Consider the following 23,624-nt stretch of genomic DNA (forward strand, 5'->3'; position numbering starts at 1 on the left):
CAGGGTATAGACTACTATATCTCTTATACACAGTACATACAGGCTTGATTACTGCTCTGTTGTCTATGTAGCACATGTTTAGAATCAGCAGCGGCATGGCGGACAATATACTTCAGTACTGCGCAGTGTAGCTATGAATCCAGTTCTGGGATAAGATCATAGAATATGAGCACTAACTCTGCCTCTTTCAATTTCATTCTGCCCCCCATTCATAGACTTCAATAGGCAGCTGTAATCTGATTAATCAATGAGGAGGCAGCCTGTGTTTCCCCGAACAAGACAGATTTTACCTGTATTTAATCGTAAGTGATGAGTTCAGTAGGTGGGAAGGAGAAGTAACAGCTCTTAAGTGGAGAAAGGAGAGCGGGAATATATATACTGTACTTATGTTTGCTTTTATTTTTGATTTATGCAAAATGTACTGAAATGATAGTTCATAGAAAAAGAAAAGTCCAGCTCAAGGAGTAAAATCCAGAATTTTATTTATTTAATTAAAATACAAGCATGGCTGCTATAGTCATCATTGCGGTTTTTACCCTGACGACATGGAATAGCCGCACAGAAAGTGCCCAGAAGGTTCTGTACGCGTTTCGAGCGGTATACGCTATTAGACTTCTGAGTCTAAGAGCGTATACCACTCGAAACGCGTGCAGAACCTCCTGACTTTCTGTCTGGTGTCTGTACTCAGCTTGTTATTCGGTGCAATCCCTGGCCGCCTCCAGTACAACCTAGCGGTGCATGCACCAGACCGCTGGAGTTCCTTTTTAGCTCGCTGCTAGATGTCCGGAGCCTGATGACCGTGGCCTCTTGTCCAGAGCCAGATAACCGCGGCCTGATGTCTGGTGTCTGACGACCGCTCCTAGATGTCCGGCGCCTGATGTCTTCCACCAGATGTCTGGAGTCTGATGTCAGTGTTCTGATGTTCTATCCGAGTTCTGATGTCCAGACTGTGACCTGAGTCCTGATGTCCGCCTTGTGCCCTGATGTCCTGATGTCCGGCCTGTGTCCTGATGTCCAGTCTGTATACTGATGTCCCGATGTTCAAATGTCCAGCCTGTGTCCTGATGTTCCGCCTGTGTCCTGATGTCCTGAGTCCAGTCTGTTATGAATGAGTCACCGTAGGAGGCAAAAACAGAAATGCTAGCTAAGTCCAGAAAACCAGAGAAGTTGGCAGCTATCAGATTGCAGACCCCTGAACCTATCAACAACAACTAGCAGTAGCCATGGGGGGTTCCTACGATGCCCTAGACCCCTCGATCACAGCCGGAGAACTGCCTAGCCTAAAGACAGAAAGGGAAAACTAAACTGCCCCAGAGCAGACCCCAAAGCAATAGGCAGCCCCCAACATATAATGACAGTGAAGCAAGAAGAAAAAACACTAACACAGAAAGAAAGATAGACTGAGCAAATGATGGGGCCAAAGCTAACTAGATAGGACAGGATAGGAAGGCTGCTGTCTGCAATCCGCGAAAAACCCTATCAAAATAAGAGCCAACAGACTGACAGGGAAAAAGGCCCTGAAGATGCTAGGCTTCAAAAAGACTATGTCAGTACTCAGGTATTTTCTGAAGACAGAGCAAACCGACAAAAAGGAATTCAGCTCACCCCAGCAGGGAATGGCAGAATCCAGAAAAGCAAGGCAAACTAAAACCAAAACACAAATGCAAAAAGGCAAAGCAGAAAACTTAGCTTTTGAGGAGCAGGAATCAGACTGGTCTCCTAGAATTCCACAGAGAAATCACCAGCGAGGCAGAAGGGCGTTGGCTGCCTTATATCCAGTCAGAGATCCCCGTCGCCCAGTCATCCTCTCCCAGCTCAGGTGCTTGGTAATCAGCCTCACTACCTTCCTTCACCAGAAGAGGGAGTTCATCAGACCTCAATGGTGAAGGGGAAAATGAACTCATAACACCAGTCCGTGGTCCTGGTGGTCCAGCCTGTGCTCTTGAGTCGGTCCCATTCGTGTTCCTGGATGGATTCCACCTCCGTGGTTCTTAGGTGTCTCCAGCTCTGTCTCCCGGTGACGGTCCCGCCAGTAAGTCCTGGATCTGACCAGCTGATGCCCGGTGTTGTTTTGCCAACATTCCAGGACCTGTGCTATCCATGTCTTGCTTATGTTCCGAAGTCCTGCCGGTTCCCTGGGGTCTTACCCATGATGGCTCCAGCCATTGTCTGGAGACTGTCCGAGGTTGGTGTCTAATGTTCTCCTGCTGTGCCTGTGCTATGCCTGTGGCCTGAGAGAGAAGCCATCCTAGTATGCCCATGCCAGACAACCCTGGACTGCATCAACCCATGATGACCTCCTGCTTCGTCTGTCAACCTGAGATATGTAACTGTGACGTTTCCTGGAGTGGACCATTTGGGTCGTGGCACCAACCCACCTAGGGTGAGCTGACATAGTGAGGACCACCCCCTATACAGGGAGTGTCGGGGAGAGCCCAAGGGGGTAAGGTACCACAACTGCTGGAACCAGGTGACTGGCTAACAGGAGACACGAATGAGTGTGTCTGCAGGAAGCAACTAGACTTGTGCAAAGCGTGGGCACGGGGACACGCAGGGTACAGGACAATACAAGGCGTGTACATGGGAGTGCGCTAGATACAGGACATTGCAAAGCGAATACACGGGAGCACGTATGGCGCGCACAGGCAAGCACGCCCAGGTGCGGGCAAAGCAGAGCGCGTGCAAGGGAGCTCGCAAGAGCACAGAGTAAGGCAGTAACAGATCATGAGCTAAAGAAAAAGCCAGAGGACAGGGCAGAGCGTAGGTACGGAGCATGTGCTGGGAAGCACGACAAGGCAAAGTGTAGGAACGAAGCGACAGGCAAGGTACAGGCACAGAGCACAAGGCAGAGGACCCGAGTACAGTGCGCAGTCAAGCAAGGTCCAAGCCGACCAAGCTAGGAAGCACAACAATAATCAGACACCTCCCATAGGAAGAGGTAGCCTGATATAGCAAAAGAGCACTTGGACTTCCCGGTCAGGTCCTACAGAGCCATAGAGAGGACAAGACTGGAGATAGAGCTAAGAAGAGCGCGCGTGCGCACTAAGAACATTGTGTAGCCATGGGACTAAGTACGAGAGGAAGTGGTGATGTTGCGCCCGAGGTCCCGCCCCCAGGTGAGAGAAGCGTGACAGTACCCTTCTTGATGTACGTAATCGGGAACCTGGTGTCTAGATGTCTTTTTGCTTCATTTAAGTAAACTTTATGTTTCTTCATACCTGAAGTTGTGTGGTGTCTTTTAGTTCTGCATATGGCCATCTTGTCCACTAGCTCAGCTGCCACAGACCCCGATCGCTACCCTTCCCTAGTCCGGGTAGTCCCGGGTCCCTCTCTGTGGTCCAGTGTGTCCACATTCCACGATCACCTAGGACGCTTACCCTGTCGCTGTTATGGTTCGACGACGTGGGAGTGTTGGCTGGTAAGCCACGCTGCGTCCACAATCGTAACATACGGAATATGACGACAATATCTACCGCCTGGTACCTCCAGGAACAAAGATATTCTGTAAGGTGGGGATATCATAAAATTCTAACAGACCTAGTAGATCCCACAATCAGCTACCACACGAGTTCATCAAGGGGAGGTATGTGGGCATAACCATGAGCTAATAAAAATGAAAGTTTGGATCTCTTGTCTTTGTTCATTCTGGAAGTCAAAAGTTCGCTGTAAGGGTGTGTGCACACGCTGCAGATTCTACTGCGGATCCGCAGCGGTTTTGGTCCTGCGGATCCGCAGCAGTTTCTGCTGCAGTGTACAGTACCATTATAACCTATGGAAATAGAAATCCGCAGTGCACACTGTGCGGAATTTTCCGCGTGGATTTGCTGCGGTTTCAAAACCGCAGCAAGTCAATTCTTTGTGCGGATTCCGCTGCGGTTTGGCACCTGCTCCATAGCAGGTGTCAAACCACAGGGGAAACCTGCAGGCTAAACCGCAGAAAAACTGCAGATAAACCTGCGTATTTAACTGCGGTTTTTGACAAATCTGCGCGGAAAAATCCGCAGAACAATCCGCAGCGTGTGCACACACCATTAGAGTGTTCCATTTTCCCAATCGGAGTGCTTCCCTCTGCTAAGCTCTGAGCCATTTTCGTGACATCAGGTTTAATAATTCTCTTTCGTTAATGTTTTTTATTTTGTGCAATTGTATATATCGTATTGTTTTGTTCCCTTTTTGTGTAAATACTTATGACCTCAAAAAATGAGAAAAGTATTAAAGGAGTGATACATTTATTGGCTAACCAGAGAAATTATATTTGTACACTTTCAGGGCTCAAACATCCCCTTCACCAGGCTATATTACAAGTAAATTACTGAGAAGAGATGACAACATTTAAATAGGAAATACACAAGGACATGAGGTGGATGCTTGCTAGAGGTAGGCCAAGGAAATCAACTTAAGGTTTTAGTTATACATGCAGATGAGGTGGAAGTGCTCTATTAGAGATCTGAAGACCTTCTTGTGGAGGTGTGAACTGTGTCCATGTAATTTAATACTATTCTCTTTTTTGGGGACATACCGTATTTTTCGCTTTATAAGACGCACCTGATTATAAGACGCACCCCCAAATGTGGTGAAGGAATAGAGAATTTTTTAATTAATGGGGTCCGTCTTATAATGCCAGTGTCCGTCTAACAAATCATATAGGGTATATGTCCCTCATAGCCCCCCATCCTAAAATTAGCCCCCTTAATCTGGATATGGCCACCTTATATTGAATATAGCCCCCTTGTGCTGGCACACGGGCCCCCTGTGGCTGACACACGGCCCCCTGTGGCTGACACACGGCCCCCTGTGGCTGGCACACGGGCCCCCTGTGGCTGACACACGGCCCCCTGTGGCTGACACACGGCCCCCTGTGGCTGGCACACTGGCCCCCTGTGGCTGACACACGGCCCCCTGTGGCTGGCACACGGCCCCCTGTGGCTGAAACACGGCCCCCTGTGGCTGACACACGGCCCCCTGTGGCTGGCACACTGGCCCCCTGTGTTAGATATCGCCTCCATGCTGCTGCTTTTAGTAAAATAAACTCTTTCCTTACCTTCTCAGCGCTGTCCCTCCTCGTGTCTCCCTCAGTGTGGTTGAGCTCCTCCTCCACTTCCTGGTTCTCAGTGCCGGTCATGTGATCAGCACAGCAGAGTGATATCATCTCTGCGTGCCTGATGACAGCGGCAGCAGAGACACCGGGAGATCAGCGCTGGAGGAGGTAAGGAAAGAGTTTTTTATTTTACTATGGGCAGCAGCATGGGGGCGATATCTAACACAGGGGATCATGTGCGATCAAAGGAGGGCGCAGGCAGCTATAATATGCGCCGCTCCCCCAGCCAGTCACCGTGGTGCGGTTTCAGCACCATGGTGATGGACAGCGGCAGTGCATATTATATGAGCGGGAGCAGGAGATCAAAGGCTCCCTCCGGCAGCTTTTACCAGCTCACAGCACCGCTCCAAAGCTGCCCCCACCTCCCCTGGACCCTGCAGTATATATATATATACACCCCCCTTCCCCCGTATATTCGGATTATAAGACGCACCCCCTACTTTCCCCCAAAATTTGGGGGAACAAAAGTGCGACTTATAAAGCGAAAAATACGGTAAGTATTTACATCGATTTTTCTGGCTGACATGGTACCACAATATTATTTTGTATTGTACATCGTTCCCATTTTGTATCATTTTTGTATATTTCTTATAAATCCTGCCTACCTTTCTGCATTAAATAGATAAAATGTAATAGCTTTGTTCTTCTTACTGTCAACCGCACCCCTGAAGTCATATGCTACCCATAACGGGCTTCCAATCAGCCTGTACAACCGGTTGGAGGTGGCAGCTAGTAGCGGTTCAGTTCTTTTTGATATTGTGGAGTTGGCAGTGACCGTACTAAGGTGTATATATGATATACAACTCTAGCAAAAATTAAGAGACCACTGCAACATTTTCAGTGTGTCTGATTTTTCTCTTTATAGGTATATTTTTGAGTGGAATGTAAATTGCTTTTTTATTCTATGAACTACTGACAACATGTCTTCGAGTTTCCAAGCACTAAATTTTGTATCTATTTTCAGAAAATGAGAAGTGGTCAAAAAAAAAAAAAAAAAAAGATGCAGAGACCTCAAATAATGCTAAGAAAACAAGTTCATAATAATTTAGAAACAACAATACTAATGTTTTAACTCCAAGAATTCAGAAATCAATATTTTGTGGAATAACCATGATTTTTAATCACAGCTTTCATGTGTCTTGGCATGCTTTCCACCAGTCTTTCACACTGCTTTTGGGTGACCTTAAGCCACTCCTGGTACAAAAATGTAAGCAGTTCTTTGTTTGATGGCTTGTGACTATCCATCTTCCTCTTGATTACATTCCAGTGGTTTTCAATGGGGTTCAGGTCTGGAGATTGGGCTGGCCATGACAGGGATTTGATGTGGCAGTCCTTCATCCACACATTGATTGATCTAGCTGTGTGGCATGGTGCATTGTCCTGCTAGATAAACCAGTCCTGAGCAGAAGGAAACAACTATTTTTCCTGGATAACCTTGCATGCGGCTTGATTCATACATCCTTCGCAAAGATAAACCTGCCCAATACTAGCCTTGCTCAAGCATCCCCAGATCATCACCGATCCGCCACCAAATTTCACAGTGGGTGCAAGACACTGTGGCTTATACCCTCTCCAGGTCTCTGTCTAACCATTAAATGAACAGGTATGGGGCAAAGCTGAAAATTAGACTCATTAGAGAAGATTACCTTACTTCAGTCATCTATGGTCCAATCCTTGTGGTCTTTGGCAAACTTCAGCCTGGCTCTCCTTTGCTTCTCATTGATGAAAGGCTTTTTTCTAGCTTTACCATGACTTGAGCCCTGCCTCTAGGAGTCTGTTACGAACTGTTCTTGCCGTGCACTTCACCCCAGCTGCCATTCCTTTTGTAGGTCACTTGATGTCATCCTGCGGTTGCTGAGTGACATTCAAATAAGATGGCGGTCATCCCGGTCAGTGGAGAGTCGTCTTTGCCCTCTGGCGGTCTGTAACTTTGTTGTCCCCAATGTCTGCTGCTTAACCTTATTGTAACGGACTGCCGTATTAGAAATTTTAAGGATGGAGGAAACATGACGCTCACTGTATCCCTCTGCTAGTAAAGACAGAATTGAGCCCTTCTTTTCCTCACTCAAGACTTTTCTTTTCAACTCCTTTGGCATGGTTAAAAGTTATTTTTTCATTCCTATTACTTTTGGGATCTTACTATCACTTGTTTTGCCATCCAGCTTGTCCTACTGCAAGATGATTGTGAACACCACAGCAGGGTTTCTATACTTTCCCTCATTAAATACGATTTGGCTCAGATGATCACCTAATCAGAAGTACATTAAATAGAATGAGGTGTCCTCTGGTTGGAATTCAACTGACACTGGAATAGACTGGCTGTCAGACATGTAGAGAAGCTGATTTTTATAAAACTGTGCAGTGGTTTCTTAATTTTTGCCAGAGCTGTATAGATATATATTTCAATGTGTTGGAGTTGGAGGTATATATACCGCACGGTCACTGGGAGTTCCCCAATAATTTTGACAAACAGGTAACAGTGGTGGGATCTGCGTGACCCCTCCTGGCTGTTATCCTTGACATCTGGTGGTAGTGGTGGAATATGAGCGATGCCTAGTTGTTATCGTTGACAGCAAGCTAAACAAAAGTTTGTGTATATTTGCCCCTGCAGATTTTCCTGAGGCTTGTCAAAGATTTGCTGCCGAAATTTGGCACATGTGAACCAACCCTAAAATACAAATAGCCTCTTCAGAGAGGAAGCAGATAGGAACTTCGGTGCCATCTATTGGAAGTAGTGATTCTAAAACTCAATAACAAACATTTTAAGATTTTTGCTGCATGACTTAAAAGGGTTATTCTCAAGTTGTTTCTTGAGCAGCACACAGCTTTACAGTCTTTCACTTCCTGGTTGGTGCCAGGACGGTCCTCCTTAAGTGATAGCTATGGTGAAAAACAGAGCTGTAGTATTAGACTAAGTTCACACTGGGCGTTTTTGCTGTGTTTTTTAATGCTCTTTTATGCTAATTTTCAGCTGCGATTTATAGTGCCAGCAAAGCCTATGAGATTTCAGAAATCTCATGCACACACGTTGTTTTTTTTTGTCATCAGGATTTTGTGCTTTGTATGTTTTTTTGGACAGAGCATGTCACTTTTTTCAGGGTTTTTTGGCGTTTTTCACCCAATTACTTGAATGGGTGATGAAAAAACGCATAAAAAATGCAGGTATCATATTTTGCTGAGTTTTGGGCACAGGGATTTTAAGAGGGCAAAGTTACACCTTGTGAAGACGCCAAGATGGCACAGAGACTTCTAGGCAATGCAATGCTTAACTGGGAATGCAATTAATTTTCACTCTCCTCAAAGAGAAATTTTACAGATTAAACCATCTGTCTTCGGCCTATCACCCAGCCATGAGGGGAAAACACCACAAAACACGTGTCTGCAAATGAAGTTTTTGGTTTAGCTTCTAACCTTAAGTCATGTGGCTCTTTAAAATATCATATTGACTTTTAGCATTGCTACATCTAGAGTCCCTAACCATTTCGTCTCTGAAGAGTCTATTGGAATATTTAAATTCTCAGAGAAGCATTGAAAGGCCTGCAAGTCTCCAGTTTGGTGATCTGCACAAGGAGATACTTTACCCTTTAGATCAACCATAATATAAAAATACTATGGTTGCTAGAAAATAATTTTCTATTCTACAAATAATCATTTAGAAACATATGAGACATATACCAGTCATATATTCTCGCTAATATGCTGAGTCTGAGCCTATTCAGGGAACTTATTAACTAACAAGGACCATAAAATTAAGCACTCTTTTCCACAAAAGAAAAAAGAAATATAAATTAAACAAAGGGAACTCAGCCAACAACTGATTGTTCAAAGTGAAACCCTTTGAAAAATGTTATCAGGATACCGCACGTGGTAAATAATTGTCAGCCCCAAAATGGACTATAAAAATTATTTTTTCCTGTGTATCCAAGTTAAAATAAACTAAAAAAAAATAATTTTGTATACTTACTTTACCAATTTCGCTCTGAAGTTTGTACTGGTTCAACTGTACACAATCCTAAAAAAAAATAAAAAAAAAATAAAAGTAAAGCAAGTTAAAATACAATTGCTTTTCCATAAAGAGATCCAGTGGGCAACCGATTTGAGTCTAAAAAGCCGCTTAGGCTAGTTTCACACTAGCGTTTTGGAGCGCAGCGACGGCCTGCACACGGCCGCCGATAAGCCCCGCCCCCTGCCGCGCCCCGCCAGTAGCTCCGCCCACCGGCGCATGACGCTGCATGCGCCCTGCGTCCCCTATCTTTATCACAGGGGGCGCAGGCCGTGCGCAGTATGCGTTTGGCGGCGCATGCGCCTTTTTGACGGTGCGCCGACGCAACCAAAATGCAGCAGGTTGCCTTTGGCGCAGGTCGGTGCACAGTCAAAAGGACGCATGCGCCGCCAAACGCATACTGCGCACGGCCTGCACCCCCTGTAATAAAAATAGGGGACGCAGGGTGCATGCAGCGTCATGCGCCGGTGGGCGGAGCTACAGGCGGGGCGCGGCAGGGGGCGGGGCTTAGCGGCGGCCGTGCGCAGGCCGTCGCTGCGCTCCAAAACGCTAGTGTGAAACTAGCCTTACACATCACATTCAACCACAAAGGCGTGTATTGAAAAGGGTTAATTTAATGGCTTGGTTTGATTCTATCACTTTAATAGTCTTAGTTTTACCCTTTGAGAAGCAAGGTATCAGGAAATGCCAGGCACAAGGTCACTTACCAAACTTGTTTCTTCGCAACCGGTTTTGATTCCAAAAATGCCTATGACAATTTTAGCTTTCATGCCAGCGATATGAGCTGGGCCAAGTGGCGAATGCAAAAGTAAAGATTAGACAAACAGTTGTGTCTAGATAAAGTTGTAGGATAACTCTTTTCTCTGGGTCCCTGCAATATGTGGGGAGTGGAGTGCTGAGTCTAAGGGCAGGTGAAGACGAGCATATTTTCGGTCCAAGTGCAATCCGACAAAACATTGGCTCACTCCCGGACCAATGTTATACTATGGAGCCGTGCACATGTCCAATAGATTCCTTGGGCAGAGACAGTTCAAGAAAAAAAATCATTGTGTGCCCAAGTTTGATCTGATATTCGGCCATGCAAAAGAATGAGTCAGTGGAATACATCGGACTGCACTTGGATTTTCACATACTGACAGAATGGAGAAGAAGTAGATGTTTTTTTTCTCCTTCACCTGATCCAAGAAAATGGATCACACTATGTTCACACTCTGATCCCAGATTGATCAGAGTGTCATTTGCATAATCAGCCCAATTCTCTTGACTAGGAGAATCTGCAGTCGTGTGCATCTGCCCTAATACAGTGGCGAGCAAAAGAGTAAGGCTGGAGTCACACTAACCTGCGCAAAATACGGTCAGTATTTTACATGCGTAATACGGATGAATGGCCCCTAAATAGTGCTCCGTATGTCATCCGTAATCAAGGTGTGGTCGCGTATTTTGCGCATGTAAGCATCCGTATGTAATCCGTATGGCGAGATTTTCTCGCAGGCTTGCAAAATGGACATATAAACCCTGTCATAGGGCTCCATTATAACAGAAACCAAAGAATAGATATAGATATATATATATATATATATACGCGCATTCTATGTGTATGTATGTATTCTATGTGTCTATATCTATTCTTTCGTTTCTTTATTAAACCTGTCAGTGTGAGTTTACTGTATAGCGCACTGAATTGCCGGCTTTGCTAAAAGACACCTGGTGCGTATTTCTCGCAAGTCACACGTGTGGTCCGTGTGTAATGCGTATTTTTTGCGCACCCATAGACTTGCATTGGCGTACTATGGCCGTAGTACGCGGACAAGCGCAGCATGCTGCGATTGGCACGGACTGTAGAATACGGATGAGAAATATACGGCTGGTGCGAGGGACCCCATAGAGAATCATTGGTCCGTGTCTAATGCGTGCTTTTTGCGCCTCTCACTCTCCCGTATTCCTCGCCAGTGTGACTCCGGCCTAACAATGTTTTTAACTTCACTTTCCGTCTCCATAGCTCAGAATCCACTACTGCTTTTAACTGGAGACCACCATTATTTTACAAACTTTCATCTTGGCTATCTCATTTATAAATTTGACTTGCAATTATTTAGCATATGATTAGTTATGCAGATTCTTGTCATGTCACTGCATTTTTACAAAACAGCAAAACAGCTCCTGGTGGTGGAAAAATCTTTTTCTTCCTATATACTATGAAATACAACCTGTTCTCACATTCCCTAATAGCTCAGCGTATTATTAAGTTGATTCCCAGGCAAAAGATCACTGGTTCAAATCGAGGAGCAGCCAAGAAAAGAGAAACCTCATCATACAGCTCACTGATTGGGGTCTGACAGGCAAGAAAATTACCAAACTGCATCATGTGAGAGCCATGACAGTTGGAAGAATATGAAATGAAGTTCTTCCATCCATTCAAAAGCCAAGAGGTGGACATCCAGGCAAAATATCGGAGTCAATATGTCAGCTGATCATAAGATCTATTAGTTCTGGTGCGACAAACACAGCAGTGGAGGTGGCTCATATGCTTCGGAATAGTGAGATCACAGACATCCATGCAATGCATGTTACACAAGTCTATAATGGAATGAGATAGTGCTATATAAGCAATGCATAATAATGGTGGCTCAAAAAAAATGATGACGAAGCCTCGACTTCAATATCATCATAAGAATAGATGGCTCAAGTTTGCAAAAAAGTACAAAAGGTGGACAGTAGAAGACTGGAATCGGGTGATTTGGAGCGATGAGACGAAAGTCTACGCTCTGATGGGTGCAAATGGGTCTGAAGAAAAAAGGGGAAAAATGGGGAAAAAATGAAGCAATTATCACATGAGCAATACAAAGGAAATCCTGAAAACATGATCTGTTGGTGGGCCTTGAGGACTGGAGTTGGGGAACCCTGTGTTAAAGAGAAGGTATCATCAGAATATGACCTTTTGCTTAAATTCGGTTTTCCTGTTAAATGTATTTTAAAAAAATGTTGTTTTTCCCCACATTACAATGTTTAATAAAGATCAAAACTAGAAATCTTGCAATTTTCACATGGCCACTGGAGCTTTTTTAGACTCCTACTTCCTGTTGTTTCGAGAAATCCACATGTGCTGCAGCCACAAAGAACAGACTCCCACCCAATCTTTTATACTAAAGAATCTAACAAGAGTGCGCAAAGGCCATTGTGAAGGAATGGTGAGCAGGTGTGACATAATACATCAGCTGAGGACAGAGGTATTATCTCTCAGTGAAAGCCTGCCACTGATGATAAACTGAGGTAAACTCTTTCTGGAAGGGTGTGTACATATGAGCAGTGTCGGACTGGGGTGCCAAGGGTCCACCAGTAACCAATTCCAGGGTCCCACTTTTCAGTTTCATTCAAATGTGACATTATCTTCAATTATAAATTTACACAACAATGAACTGGGCAGATTGTTAAATGAATTAGATGCTGTCATTGTCTGTACATAGTGATTCACGTATATTTTGCCAAGCACTATTCATATAAGGCTACTTTCACATTTCCGTCTTTTGAATCCGGCTGCCTGCGGTGAAAAGCCGCAATACAGGATCCGGCCTAAAACGCTGACACCGGATCCTTCTTTTGGCCGGATACGGTAGAGCAGAAATTTAAAAGAACAGATCTGCAAATGTGATCCCTGATGAGATTAACATTAACATTCTCGGCCGCCGCTTGCAGGGTTAACATTCTCAGCCGCCGCTTGCAGGGTTAACATTCTCGGCCGCCGCTTGCAGGGTTAACATTCTCGGCCGCCGCTTGCAGGGTTAACATTCTCGGCCGCGGAAATGTGCCAGGCATGCGCATTGGAAAAAAGCGGTCTGGCTGAGGAAAAAAACGTTGCATGCAACGTTTTTTCACAACGCCGCATCGCCACTTTTCGCGGTGTAATCCGGCAACAATGTATCCTAATGGGGAAAAAGCTGGATCCGGCACCACATATCGCCAGATCCGGTTTGGGAACTTTTCGCCGCAGGGTGCCGGATTGTAAAATGTGAAAGTAGCCTAAGAGATTGGAGGCCCACTCTTTCACAGGGGCCCACCAGATGACTCTCCAGTTCGCCTGTGGGCAAGTCCAAGCCTGTGTATGAGTCTAGAAAAGCCTTAGTAGTTAGTGTGAAAATTAGAAGATTACTAATTTGATTTTTTAGTTAAAATCATGATTTGAAAAAAAAAGCCAAAAATAAAAATAAAAATACATATAAGTACAGAAATGTAGTTTAAACAATAAGTTATTTTCTGATGGCACAGTCACTTAAATCATGTTTTTCAACCCATTTAATTTCCCTAATTTTATTTTACAGCCTTACATGTTTTGACACAAGTACTCTACATAATCTTATTTTTGGCCTTAAATCACCTGTTTGGTGAAAGATGCATCAAAGGTCAAATTTTGCAAGATTTCTTCTTAATATGGGTTTACGCACTGCAATAACTGCATGTGGCTATAATTCTAGTCATATGTTATTGCTAATGGCTGCATAATACTGATGGTAATATTTCCATTTTACCCACACAATCATGAGGCCAGTGGCTGTGGCACATCTGTGAGATTTTGTGGCTATTACAGTGAAAAAACCCAGAAGATATGAGTTCAGGTATGTAATTTGACTTTATGTGGATTAAATGAAATTATAGGGCAGTTTACAAAAAGTTATGCACAGTTTGGTTCTTGCTTCTTCAAAAATAGTTGTCCAATTTAGAAAACTAATTTTAAGTACTATATTAACCCCTTCACGACCAGAGGTATATTTGATTTTGCATTTTCATTTTTTGCTCCCAGCGCCATAATTTTTATTTTTTGGTCAAAATGGCTATGTGAGGGCTTGAGTTTTGCGGGACGAGTTGTACTTTTGAATGACACCATTGGTTTCAGCACATCATGTACTGGAAAACAGGGAAAAAAATTCCAAGTGCGGTGAAATTGCAAAAAAAGTGCAATACCACAGTTATTTTTTGCTTGTTTTTTTACCAGTGTTCACTAAATGCTAAAACTGACCTGCCAATATTATTCTCCAGGCCATTACGAGTTCATAGACATCAAACATGTGTAGGTTGTTTTTCATTTAAGTCAGGGGTGGGGAATCTTTTTTCTGCCAAGGGCCATTTAGATATTTATACCATCCTTCGGGGGCCGTACAAACTCCGCCCACAAAGTACATCCTGACTCTGGCACTGGTTTCATGACTTAATCTTTCATTGCATGCCCTTCAATGTTCAGTAGTGAACACTGCGTGTGTGTGCTAACAGAGCAATTAGATATTAATGGCAATCAAAATACAGCTCCCTGCCCAAGAATGCAGCCCCGGAGAATCTGCTTGGGGGCCTGATAAAAGGTCATCGAGGGCCGTAAATGGCCCTGGGGCCTGAGGTTCCCAACCCCTGATTTAAGTGATGAAAAAAAAATTCAAAGTTGTAAAAAGAAAATTGCGCCATATTCCGTTACCCGTAGCGTCTCCATTTTTCATGATCTCAGGTTGTGTGAGGGCTTATTTTTGGCACGCCGAGCTGACATTTTTAATGATACCATTTTGGTTCAGATACAATCTTTTGATCGCCAGTAACTGAATTCTAATGCAATGCTGCGGCGATCAAAAAAACATAATTCTGTCGTTTTTACTTTTTTTTTTCTTATGCCGTTTAGCGATCGCGTTAATTTTTTTTTATAATTATAGATCGGGCGATTCTGAACACGGCGATATCAAATATGTATATGTTTGTTTTATTATTGTTTTATTTTGAATGGGGTGAAGGGGGATGATTTGAACTTTTATATATTTATTTTTTTTTAATATTTTTAAAAACATTTTTTTTAACTTTTGGCATGCTTCAACAGTCTCCATGGGAGGCTAGAAGCTGCCATAGCTTTATCGGCTCTGCTACATAGAGGTGATGCTCAGACTGCCTGTATGTAGCAGAATTGCTCGCTCATAGCAATCCGGCAGTGACAACCATACAGGTCTGCTGGAGACCTCTCGTTTTCATGCCAACCCATCGGTGACCCACGATCACGTGACAGCATCACCAATGGGCGGGATTTCCGGTGTGCGCTTGCCGGAAGCATGAGTTAAATGCCGCTGTCAGAGATTGACAGCGGCATTTAATGTTAACAGCCGCAGATGGATCACGATTCTACCAGTGGCTGTTAGAGGCATATGTCAGCTGTTGAAAACAGTAACTATGTAACTACAGTGCCTTGCGAAAGTATTCGGCCCCCTGGAACTTTTCAATCTTTTCCCACATATCATGCCTCAAACATAAAGATACCAAATGTAAATTTTTGGTGAACAATCAACAATAAGTGGGACACAATTGTGAAGTTGAACGAAATTTATTGGTTATTTTAATTTTTTTTTCAAATTCAAAAATTGAAAAGTGGGGAGTGCAATATTATTCGTCCCCTTTAACTTAATACTTTGTTGCGCCACCTTTTGCTGCGATTACAGCTGCAAGCCGCTTGGGGTATGTCTCTATCAGTTTTGTACATCGAGAGACTGAAATTCTTGCCCATTCTTCCTTGGCAAACAGTCCCAGTCTCAGGTCTTTTGCAGACTCTAACAAATTTTCTTCAAGAATGGTCCTGTATTTGGCTCCATCCATCTTCCCATCAATTTTAACCATCTTCTCTGTCCCTGCTGAAGAAAAGCAGACCCAAACCATGATGCTGCCACCACCATGTTTGACAGTGGGGATGGTGTGTTCAGGGTGATGAGCTGTGTTACCTTTACGCCAAACATATCATTTGGCATTGTTGCCAAAAAGTTTGATTTTGGTTTCATCTGACCAGAGCCCCTTCTTCCACATGTTTGGTGCGTCTCCCAGGTGGCTTATTGCAAACTTTAAACGACACTTTTTATTGATATCTTTGAGAAATGGCTTTCTTCTTGCCACTCTTCCATAAAGGCCAGATTTGTGCAGTGTATGACTGATTGTTGTCCTATGGACAGACTGTCCCACCTCAGCTGTAGATCTCTGCAGTTCATCCAGAGTGATCATGGGCCTCTTGGCTGCATCTCTGATCCGTCTTCTCCTTGTTTGTGATGAAAGTTTAGAGGGATGGCCGGGTCTTGGTAGATTTGCAGTGGTATGATACTCCATCCATTTCAATATGATCGCTTGCACAGTGCTCCTTGGGATGTTTAAAGTTTTGGAAATCATTTTGTATCCAAATCTAGCTTTAAACTTCTCCACAACGGTATCACGGACCTGCCTGTTGTGTTCCTTGGTCTTCATGATGCTCTCTGTGCTTCAAACAGAACCCTGAGACTATCACAGAGCAGGTGCATTTATACGGAGACTTGATTACACACAGGTGGATTATATTTATCATCATTAGTCATTTAGGACAACATTGAATCATTCAGAGATCCACAATGAACTTCTGGAGTGAGTTTGCTGCACTGAAAGTAAAGGGGCCGAATAATATTGCACGCCTCACTTTGCAGTTTTTGACTTTCCACAAAAATTTAAAATAGCCAAAAAATTTCATTCAACTTCACAATTGTGTTCCACTTGTTGTTGATTCTTCACCAAAATTTACATTTGGTATCATTATGTTTGAAGCATGATATGTGGGAAAAAGTTGAAAAGTTCCTGGGGGCCGAATACATTCGCAAGGCACTGCATGAAAGATACTCATCTCCTGGCAAGATTAGTGAGCTCTTACAAATAAATGTTCTCTCTCTAAAGGACTGGTTTTTCATAACATAAATTACATTGATAGTTTCCTTTGGTTGCGCTCCTGGAAAATGTAACGGTTGTTGCCAGATATTACGTAATTGTTTTAACTAGAAGAACTCCCAAAAAGATATCTTACTAAAAGAGTAATACATTAGTTATTGTCATGGGGGGTAAAAGAATTAATAGTGTTCTCTTGATGCTTGAAAATAAGATTTATTAACTCCTTTGTGAACATATAACATAGATTTATGTCATATAGGTACATGGGATGTATGGATCGGGCTCAGGAAATGAACCTGCACCATAACCGGAAGATCCCCGAGGCTGACATATTGGTCCCTAAGTGGAATACAAAAAAAGAATAAGCGAAAAAAAAGTTTTCAAAATTATAATAAAAAAAATATGTAAACGTTTAAATCACCATATCCCAATTAAAAAATAAACATATTGGACATTGTAGTGTGTGTAAATACAATATAGAAATGGAAGCATTTAAACTGTAAATTATAAGCTGAAAAGAAAAAAAAATTAAGTTCCAGAACTGACTTTTTCAGTTGCCTCACTTCCATTCCCAAAACTGCAATAAAAAGCGAACAAAACATTATATGCACCTGAAAATAGTATGAATTAAAATGTCATCTTGTCATATAAAAAAGCTTCAGCAAAGCTCCATAGAAAATACTAAATTTATAGGTCACAGAAAATGGCTACAAGCCCCCCTCTTTTTTTTTTTTTTTTTTTTAAAGTTATGATTTTATTTTAACACTAATATGTATAATATATATATATATATATATATATATATATATATATATATATATATATATATATATACTGCTCACAAAAATAAAGGGAACACTTAAAAAACAGAATATAGCTCCAAGTAAATCAAAGTTTTGTGAAATGAAACTGCCAACTTAGGAAGCAACACTGGTTGACAATCAATTTCACATGCTGTTGTGCAAATGGAATAGATAACAGATGAAAATTATTGGTAATTATCAAGACACACTGAATGAAGGAGTGGTTCTGCAGGTGGGGACCACAGACCACATCTCAGTACCAATGCTTTCTGGCTGATGTTTTGGTCACTTTTGAATGTTGGTTGTGCTTTCACACTCATGGTAGCATGAGACGGACTCTACAACCCACACAAGTGGCTCAGGCAGTGCAGCTCATCCAGGATGGCACATCAATGCGAGCTGTGGCAAGAAGGTTTGCTGTGTCTGGCAGCATAGTGTCCAGAGGCTGGAGGCGCTACCAGGAGGAAGGCCAGTACACCAGGAGATGGGGAGGGGGGAGTAGGAGGGCAACAACCCAGCAGCAGAACCGCTACCTAAGCCTTTGTGCAAGGAGGAACAGTAGGAGCACTGCCAGAGCCCTGCAAAATGACCTCCAGCAGGCCACAAATGTGCATGTGTCTGCACAAACGGTTAGAAATCGACTCCATGAGGATGGTCTGAGTGCCTGACGTCCACAGATAGGGGTTGTGCTCACAGCACAACACCGTGCAGCCTTCCAAAGAAATGCCACCCCACACCATTACTGACCCACTGCCAAACCAGTCATGCTGAAGGATGTTGCAGACAGCAGATCGCTCTCCACGGCGTCTCCAGACTCTGTCACATATGCTCAGTGTGAACCTGCTTTCATCTGTGAAGAGCACAGGGCGCCAGTGGCGAATTTGGCAATACTGGTGTTCTGTGGCAAAAGGAAAGCATCCTGCACAGTGTTGGGCTGTGAGTACATCCCCCATCTGTGGACGTCGGGCACAACGTCACACAAATGAGGTGAAATAGTGAAGTAAGGCTAGTTTCACACTAGCGTATGGAGGAGCTGTGGAGGGATGAGAACGTCCTCTGTGATGCTCCGCCCCCTGCCGCGCCTCCTCCGTTCAGCTCCTCCTCCCTCGGAATGCCGCCTGCATACCCTATCTTTAGCATTGGGTACGCAGGCCATGCCGATGTATGCAGATGCCTCCGCATGCGTTGTTTTGACAGGGCGGCGACCGGCGCCAAACGCAACGTGTTGCATTTTGGTGCGGTCGCCGCAGCGTCAAAACGACACATGCGGAGGCATCCGCATACATCGGCATGTCCTGCATACCCAATGTTAAAGATAGGGTACGCAGGCCGCATGCTGACGGAGGAGGAGCTGAATGGAGGAGGCGCAGCTTCACAGAGGAAGTCCGCATCCCTCCGCAGCTCCTCCATACGCTAGTGTGAAACTAGCCTTACTTCACTATTTCACCTCATTTGTGTAAGGTGAACAGGAGCGAGGTGAGTATGCATTGTTGCTTTTTTTTGGGATGTGTGTCCATACATAGAAGGCTACAGGGCCTCATGCTCTATATAGGAGGCTATGTGGGGGCTCATACTGTATATAGAAGGCTATGTGCGGGCTCATAATGTACATAGGTAGTTATTTGGGGGCTCATACTGTATATAGGAGGCTATTTGGAGCTCATACTATATATAGGAGGCTATGTAGTTGCTCAAACTGTATATAGTGAGGCTATGTAATGGCTCAAACTGTGTATAATGATGCTATACAGTGGCTCAAACTGTGTATAGTGAGGCTATGTAGTGGCTCAAACTGTGTATACAAAAAAACCACGGCACTCCAGAGAAAAACAGAGGATAATTGGTGCTCAAGTAAGGATTTCAACCCATAGACATATACATAAATTCTTGGCACTCAAAATCGGAGAAGCAATTTTTTCTTTATTGTGCATCCAGACAAAAATAGACTCGTATCATATTTTTCAGTAAAACAACGGACCTTCATCAGAAAGGTCTTTTTGTTTCTTTTAGAGTAGACTGTAAGAGATACAGTAGGGTAAAAGATATCCTAAGGCAGGAATGAAATCCTATAATGCTGTTTATTTTGCAATGACTGGAGCTCGAGTCTATCAAAGGGACCTCCTCTCACGGCGGCACCCTGGATTGTTTCAGCGGCCTCTTAGCGCTGCAGCCCCTTGCAGATACTGCTTCATGCAGCGCTGCCTTTCTCTCCCTAAGGCCTGCTTCATCCAGTCATATTGTATCCAGCCCCTTTGATAGACTCGAGCTCCAGTCATTACAAAATAAACAGCATTATAGGATTTCATTGTCATTACAAAATAAACAGCATTATAGGATTTCATTCCTGCCTTAGGATATCTTTTACCCTACTGTATCTCTTACAGTCTACTCTAAAAGAAACAAAAAGACCTTTCTGATGAAGGTCCGTTGTTGGACCGAAAAATATGATATGAGTCTATTTTTGTCTGGATTCACAATAAAGAAAAAATTGCTTCTCCGATTTTGAGTGCCAAGTAATTTTGTATATGTCAAACTGTGTATAGTGAGGCTATGTGGGGGGCTCATACTGTATATAGGGAGGCATGTGAGGGCTCATACTGAATATAAGGGGCTATGTGGGGACTCATATTGTATATAGAGTGGCTATGAGGGAGCTCTCACTGTATATAGCAGGTTATGTGGGGACTCATACTGTATATAGGAGGCTATGTGGGGGGTTCATACTGTATATAGGTGTTACAAAGATACCGCAACAGAAAGGGGTCATAAAGAACCTGTACAGAATGAAAGGACCCGTCTAGGGACATCAAGAAGCACAGGGCAGCGCAGAGCAAGTTTCAAGGGTTGCCGTTCCTATCTCTCCCTAAGGACAGTGCTTCCCTTCTCAATCATCTCGACGTGTGGCTCCTTCGTGGACAATAGAGGGCTGTGTGTGTACTCAAACAGTATAAAGTGGGATGTCAGCAAACTTAATTCTGCTCGTTATTAACCGATACAAATATAATTAATATAAAATAATAATCCTAAATAATATGGTAATATTAACATTGATTAATTAGTATCAATCGATTGGTCCGACCTCCACAACAGTCAGGTCTCTCATGAGGCCCCTCAGGAAAATTAACTTCCCACTCCTGCTCCATTATGTATAGTGCTATGTTATGCATAGTGCTTGACCTTAGAGAAAAATTTGCATAATAAATTAGTTAGTACCCACAAAAAAGGGCAAGAGTCTTGGGTGCCCAAGAGACATTGGTTGGCATAGGGGGTAAAGGCTATTTTGCCTGGGTGAATCACACAAAAATAGCTACTGTAGCACAATTTGCTGAAAAAGTTAATACCGGCCATGATAAAAAGCTTTAGCACGTGACCATGGAGCAATAATCGAAGGTGATCTGGGTCTGAGGAATGAAATCTTCTTTACATCATGTGAGGAGCAGGTGTGTGTTGGACCACTTAGCAGAAGAATAGATGGAACAAATAATGCACTAAAGAAAATAAGTACTTGGCAATGTTCTGCTGCGAAATCTTGGGCTCTGGCATTCACATGGACAGGGCCGGACTGGGACTAAAATTCAGCCCTGGCATTTGAAGTTACACAGGCCCACTAGTCACATGGTGACTATATAATATCTTTGTACACTTACAAGAAGTGAGAGGAGATTAACACGACTATATAACATGTAGTCACAGCTGTGCCCAGTATTTCAGCTCAGTCCTATTTATTGCTTTTAGGTACAGTACTCCTCCCAAATCTCTGTCCCCTTTTGTATGCATGATTACAGAATTCCTGGCAGAACTGCTCTCTATTGGGCAACCAGACCCCCTGGTCATAGCCGCCCCTATCATACCTCCCATCTTTTGAAGAAGAGAAAGATGGAGAAAGACTGTGGCGCGCGCAGCGCGCCGCTGCAAATTTTGGCCACGCCCAGCCACACCCATTTCACAACTAGTCACACCCATGTCCACACCTAATCGCACCCATTCAGCACTGCTGATCACACTGACTGGTACTGAGGGCACAGTGGCTGGCATTATGGGCACACTGACTGGCACTAAGGAAGAGAGAAAACAGAGAGAGAGAGAAAAAAGAAAACAGAGAGAGCGAGAAAGAAAGAACACGGAGAGAAAGAAGAAAGAACAGAGAGAAAGAAAGGGGAAAGAAAGAAAGAACAGTGAGAGACAAAGAAAGAACAGTGAGAGACCAGAGAAAGAACAGAGAGAGAAAGAGGGGAAAGAAAGAACAGAGAGAGACAGAGAAAGAACAGAGAGAGAAAGAAAGAGGGGAAAGAAAGAAAGAACAGAGAGAGACAGAGAAAGAACAGAGAGAGAAAGAAAGAAGTAAAGAAAAGAAAGAAAGAACAGAGAGAAAGAGAGGAAAGAAAAAGAAAGAAAGAACAGAGAGAGAAAAAAGAAAGATTAGACAGAGAAAGAAAGAACAGAAAGAGAAAGAAAATGAGGGAAAGACAGAACAGAGAATGAAAGAAAAGAGAAAGAAAGAAAAAGAGAGAAAGAAATAAAGAAAGATTCTACAAAGATACTATAGCAGCCTGGCTCCCATTGTAGTGCCCACCTGAGCCTCCCGGTGCAGGACCTATCATGATCCGTTCACATGGCCGGCATCCCCGATTCCAAGGCGATCCTGCTGTCTGCGCTGTCGGAGGAGGACACGGTGATGGATCTGAAGCATTCCTGGTTCCGTCACAATCGCCTCAAGAAATTATCTCATTTCCGGTCAGCTTCCAGCACATCACTTCAGGTGGAACGTCATGTGTGTGTTTTAAAATGCTCCTAGGGGCTCCGCCGTGTACTCCTGTGTCCGTGGGAAAAGCCTGCTTTGTATGCTTTGTACACACTTGGCTCCGCTCCGTACACCTCGTACACACACGGCTCCACTCCGTCCACCTCGTACACGCGTGGCTCCTCTCCGTACACCTCGTACACACGCGGCTCCGTTCCGTACACCTCGTACACACGGCTCCTCTCCGTACACCTCGTACACACGTGGCTCCGCTCCGTACACCTCGTACACACGGCTCCGCTCCGTACACCTCATACACACAGGGCTCCGCTCCATACACCTCGTACACACACGGCTCCGCCCCGTACACCTCGTACACACACGGCTCCGCCCCGTACACCTCGTACGCGCGCGGCTCCGCTCCGTACACCTCGTACGCGCGCGGCTCCTCTCCGTACACCTCGTACACACGCGGCTCCAATCCGTACACCTCGTACACACGGCTCCGCTCCGTACACCTCGTACACACGCGGCTCCGCTCCGTACACCTCGTACACACGCGGCTCCGCTCCGTACACCTCGTACACACGCGGCTCCGCTCTGTACACCTCGTACACACGCGGCTCCGCTCCGTACACCTCATACACACAGGGCTCCGCTCCGTACACCTCATACACACAGGGCTCTGCTCCGTACACCTCATACACACAGGGCTCTGCTCCGTACACCTCATACACACAGGGCTCCGCTCCGTACACCTTGTACACACTGCTCCGCTCCGTACATCTCGTACACATGCGGCTCCGCTCCGTACACCTCGTACACACTGCTCCGCTCCGTACACCTCGTACACACTGCTCCGCTCCGTACACCTCGTACACGCGTGGCTCCTCTCCGTACACCTCGTACACACAGGGCTCCGCTCCGTACACCTCGTACACACTGCTCCGCTACGTACACCTCGTACACACGGCTCCGCTCCGTACACCTCGTACACACACGGCTCCGCTCCGTACACCTCATACACACACAGCTCTGCTACATCCACACTGTAAATCCTGACCCCACACATACTTACCTCAACCAGCACCATGACAACAGCAAAGCAGAGTCTTACAGACGGTAGAGGCAAGGCTGAGCGCACAGGACCTGTGATGTCACAGGAGGGGCGGAGTCAGGGGTGACATGATCGGGGGTCTGGACAAAGGCTCCTGATCATGTGACCCCCTGACTCCTCCCCTCCTGTGACCTCATCACAGGTCCTGCGAACAGAGCGAGCAGGCAAGC

At 44.5% G+C, this 23,624-nt stretch overlaps 1 protein-coding gene across 4 annotated transcripts in view; it reads right to left on the reverse strand.

Annotated features, from left to right (window-relative positions):
* The window catches only part of CAMKK1 (calcium/calmodulin dependent protein kinase kinase 1), a 433,796-nt gene that overhangs the window by 206,412 nt on the left and 203,760 nt on the right, over positions 1-23,624 (reverse strand). For 3 of the 4 annotated variants that reach the window (XM_073590580.1, XM_073590579.1, XM_073590583.1), the window contains exon 3: positions 9,063-9,110. The exons of the other annotated variant lie outside the window; for it this stretch is intronic. In XM_073590580.1, coding sequence (XP_073446681.1) covers positions 9,063-9,110 — 48 coding nt within the window. The remainder of the gene's footprint in view (positions 1-9,062; positions 9,111-23,624) is intronic. 4 annotated transcript variants of the gene reach the window in all.

This window comes from Dendrobates tinctorius, unplaced genomic scaffold (assembly GCF_039654945.1).
Source record: "Dendrobates tinctorius isolate UK_male_01 unplaced genomic scaffold, ASM3965494v1 ptg000117l, whole genome shotgun sequence".
Classification (NCBI taxonomy): Eukaryota; Metazoa; Chordata; class Amphibia; order Anura; family Dendrobatidae; genus Dendrobates; species Dendrobates tinctorius.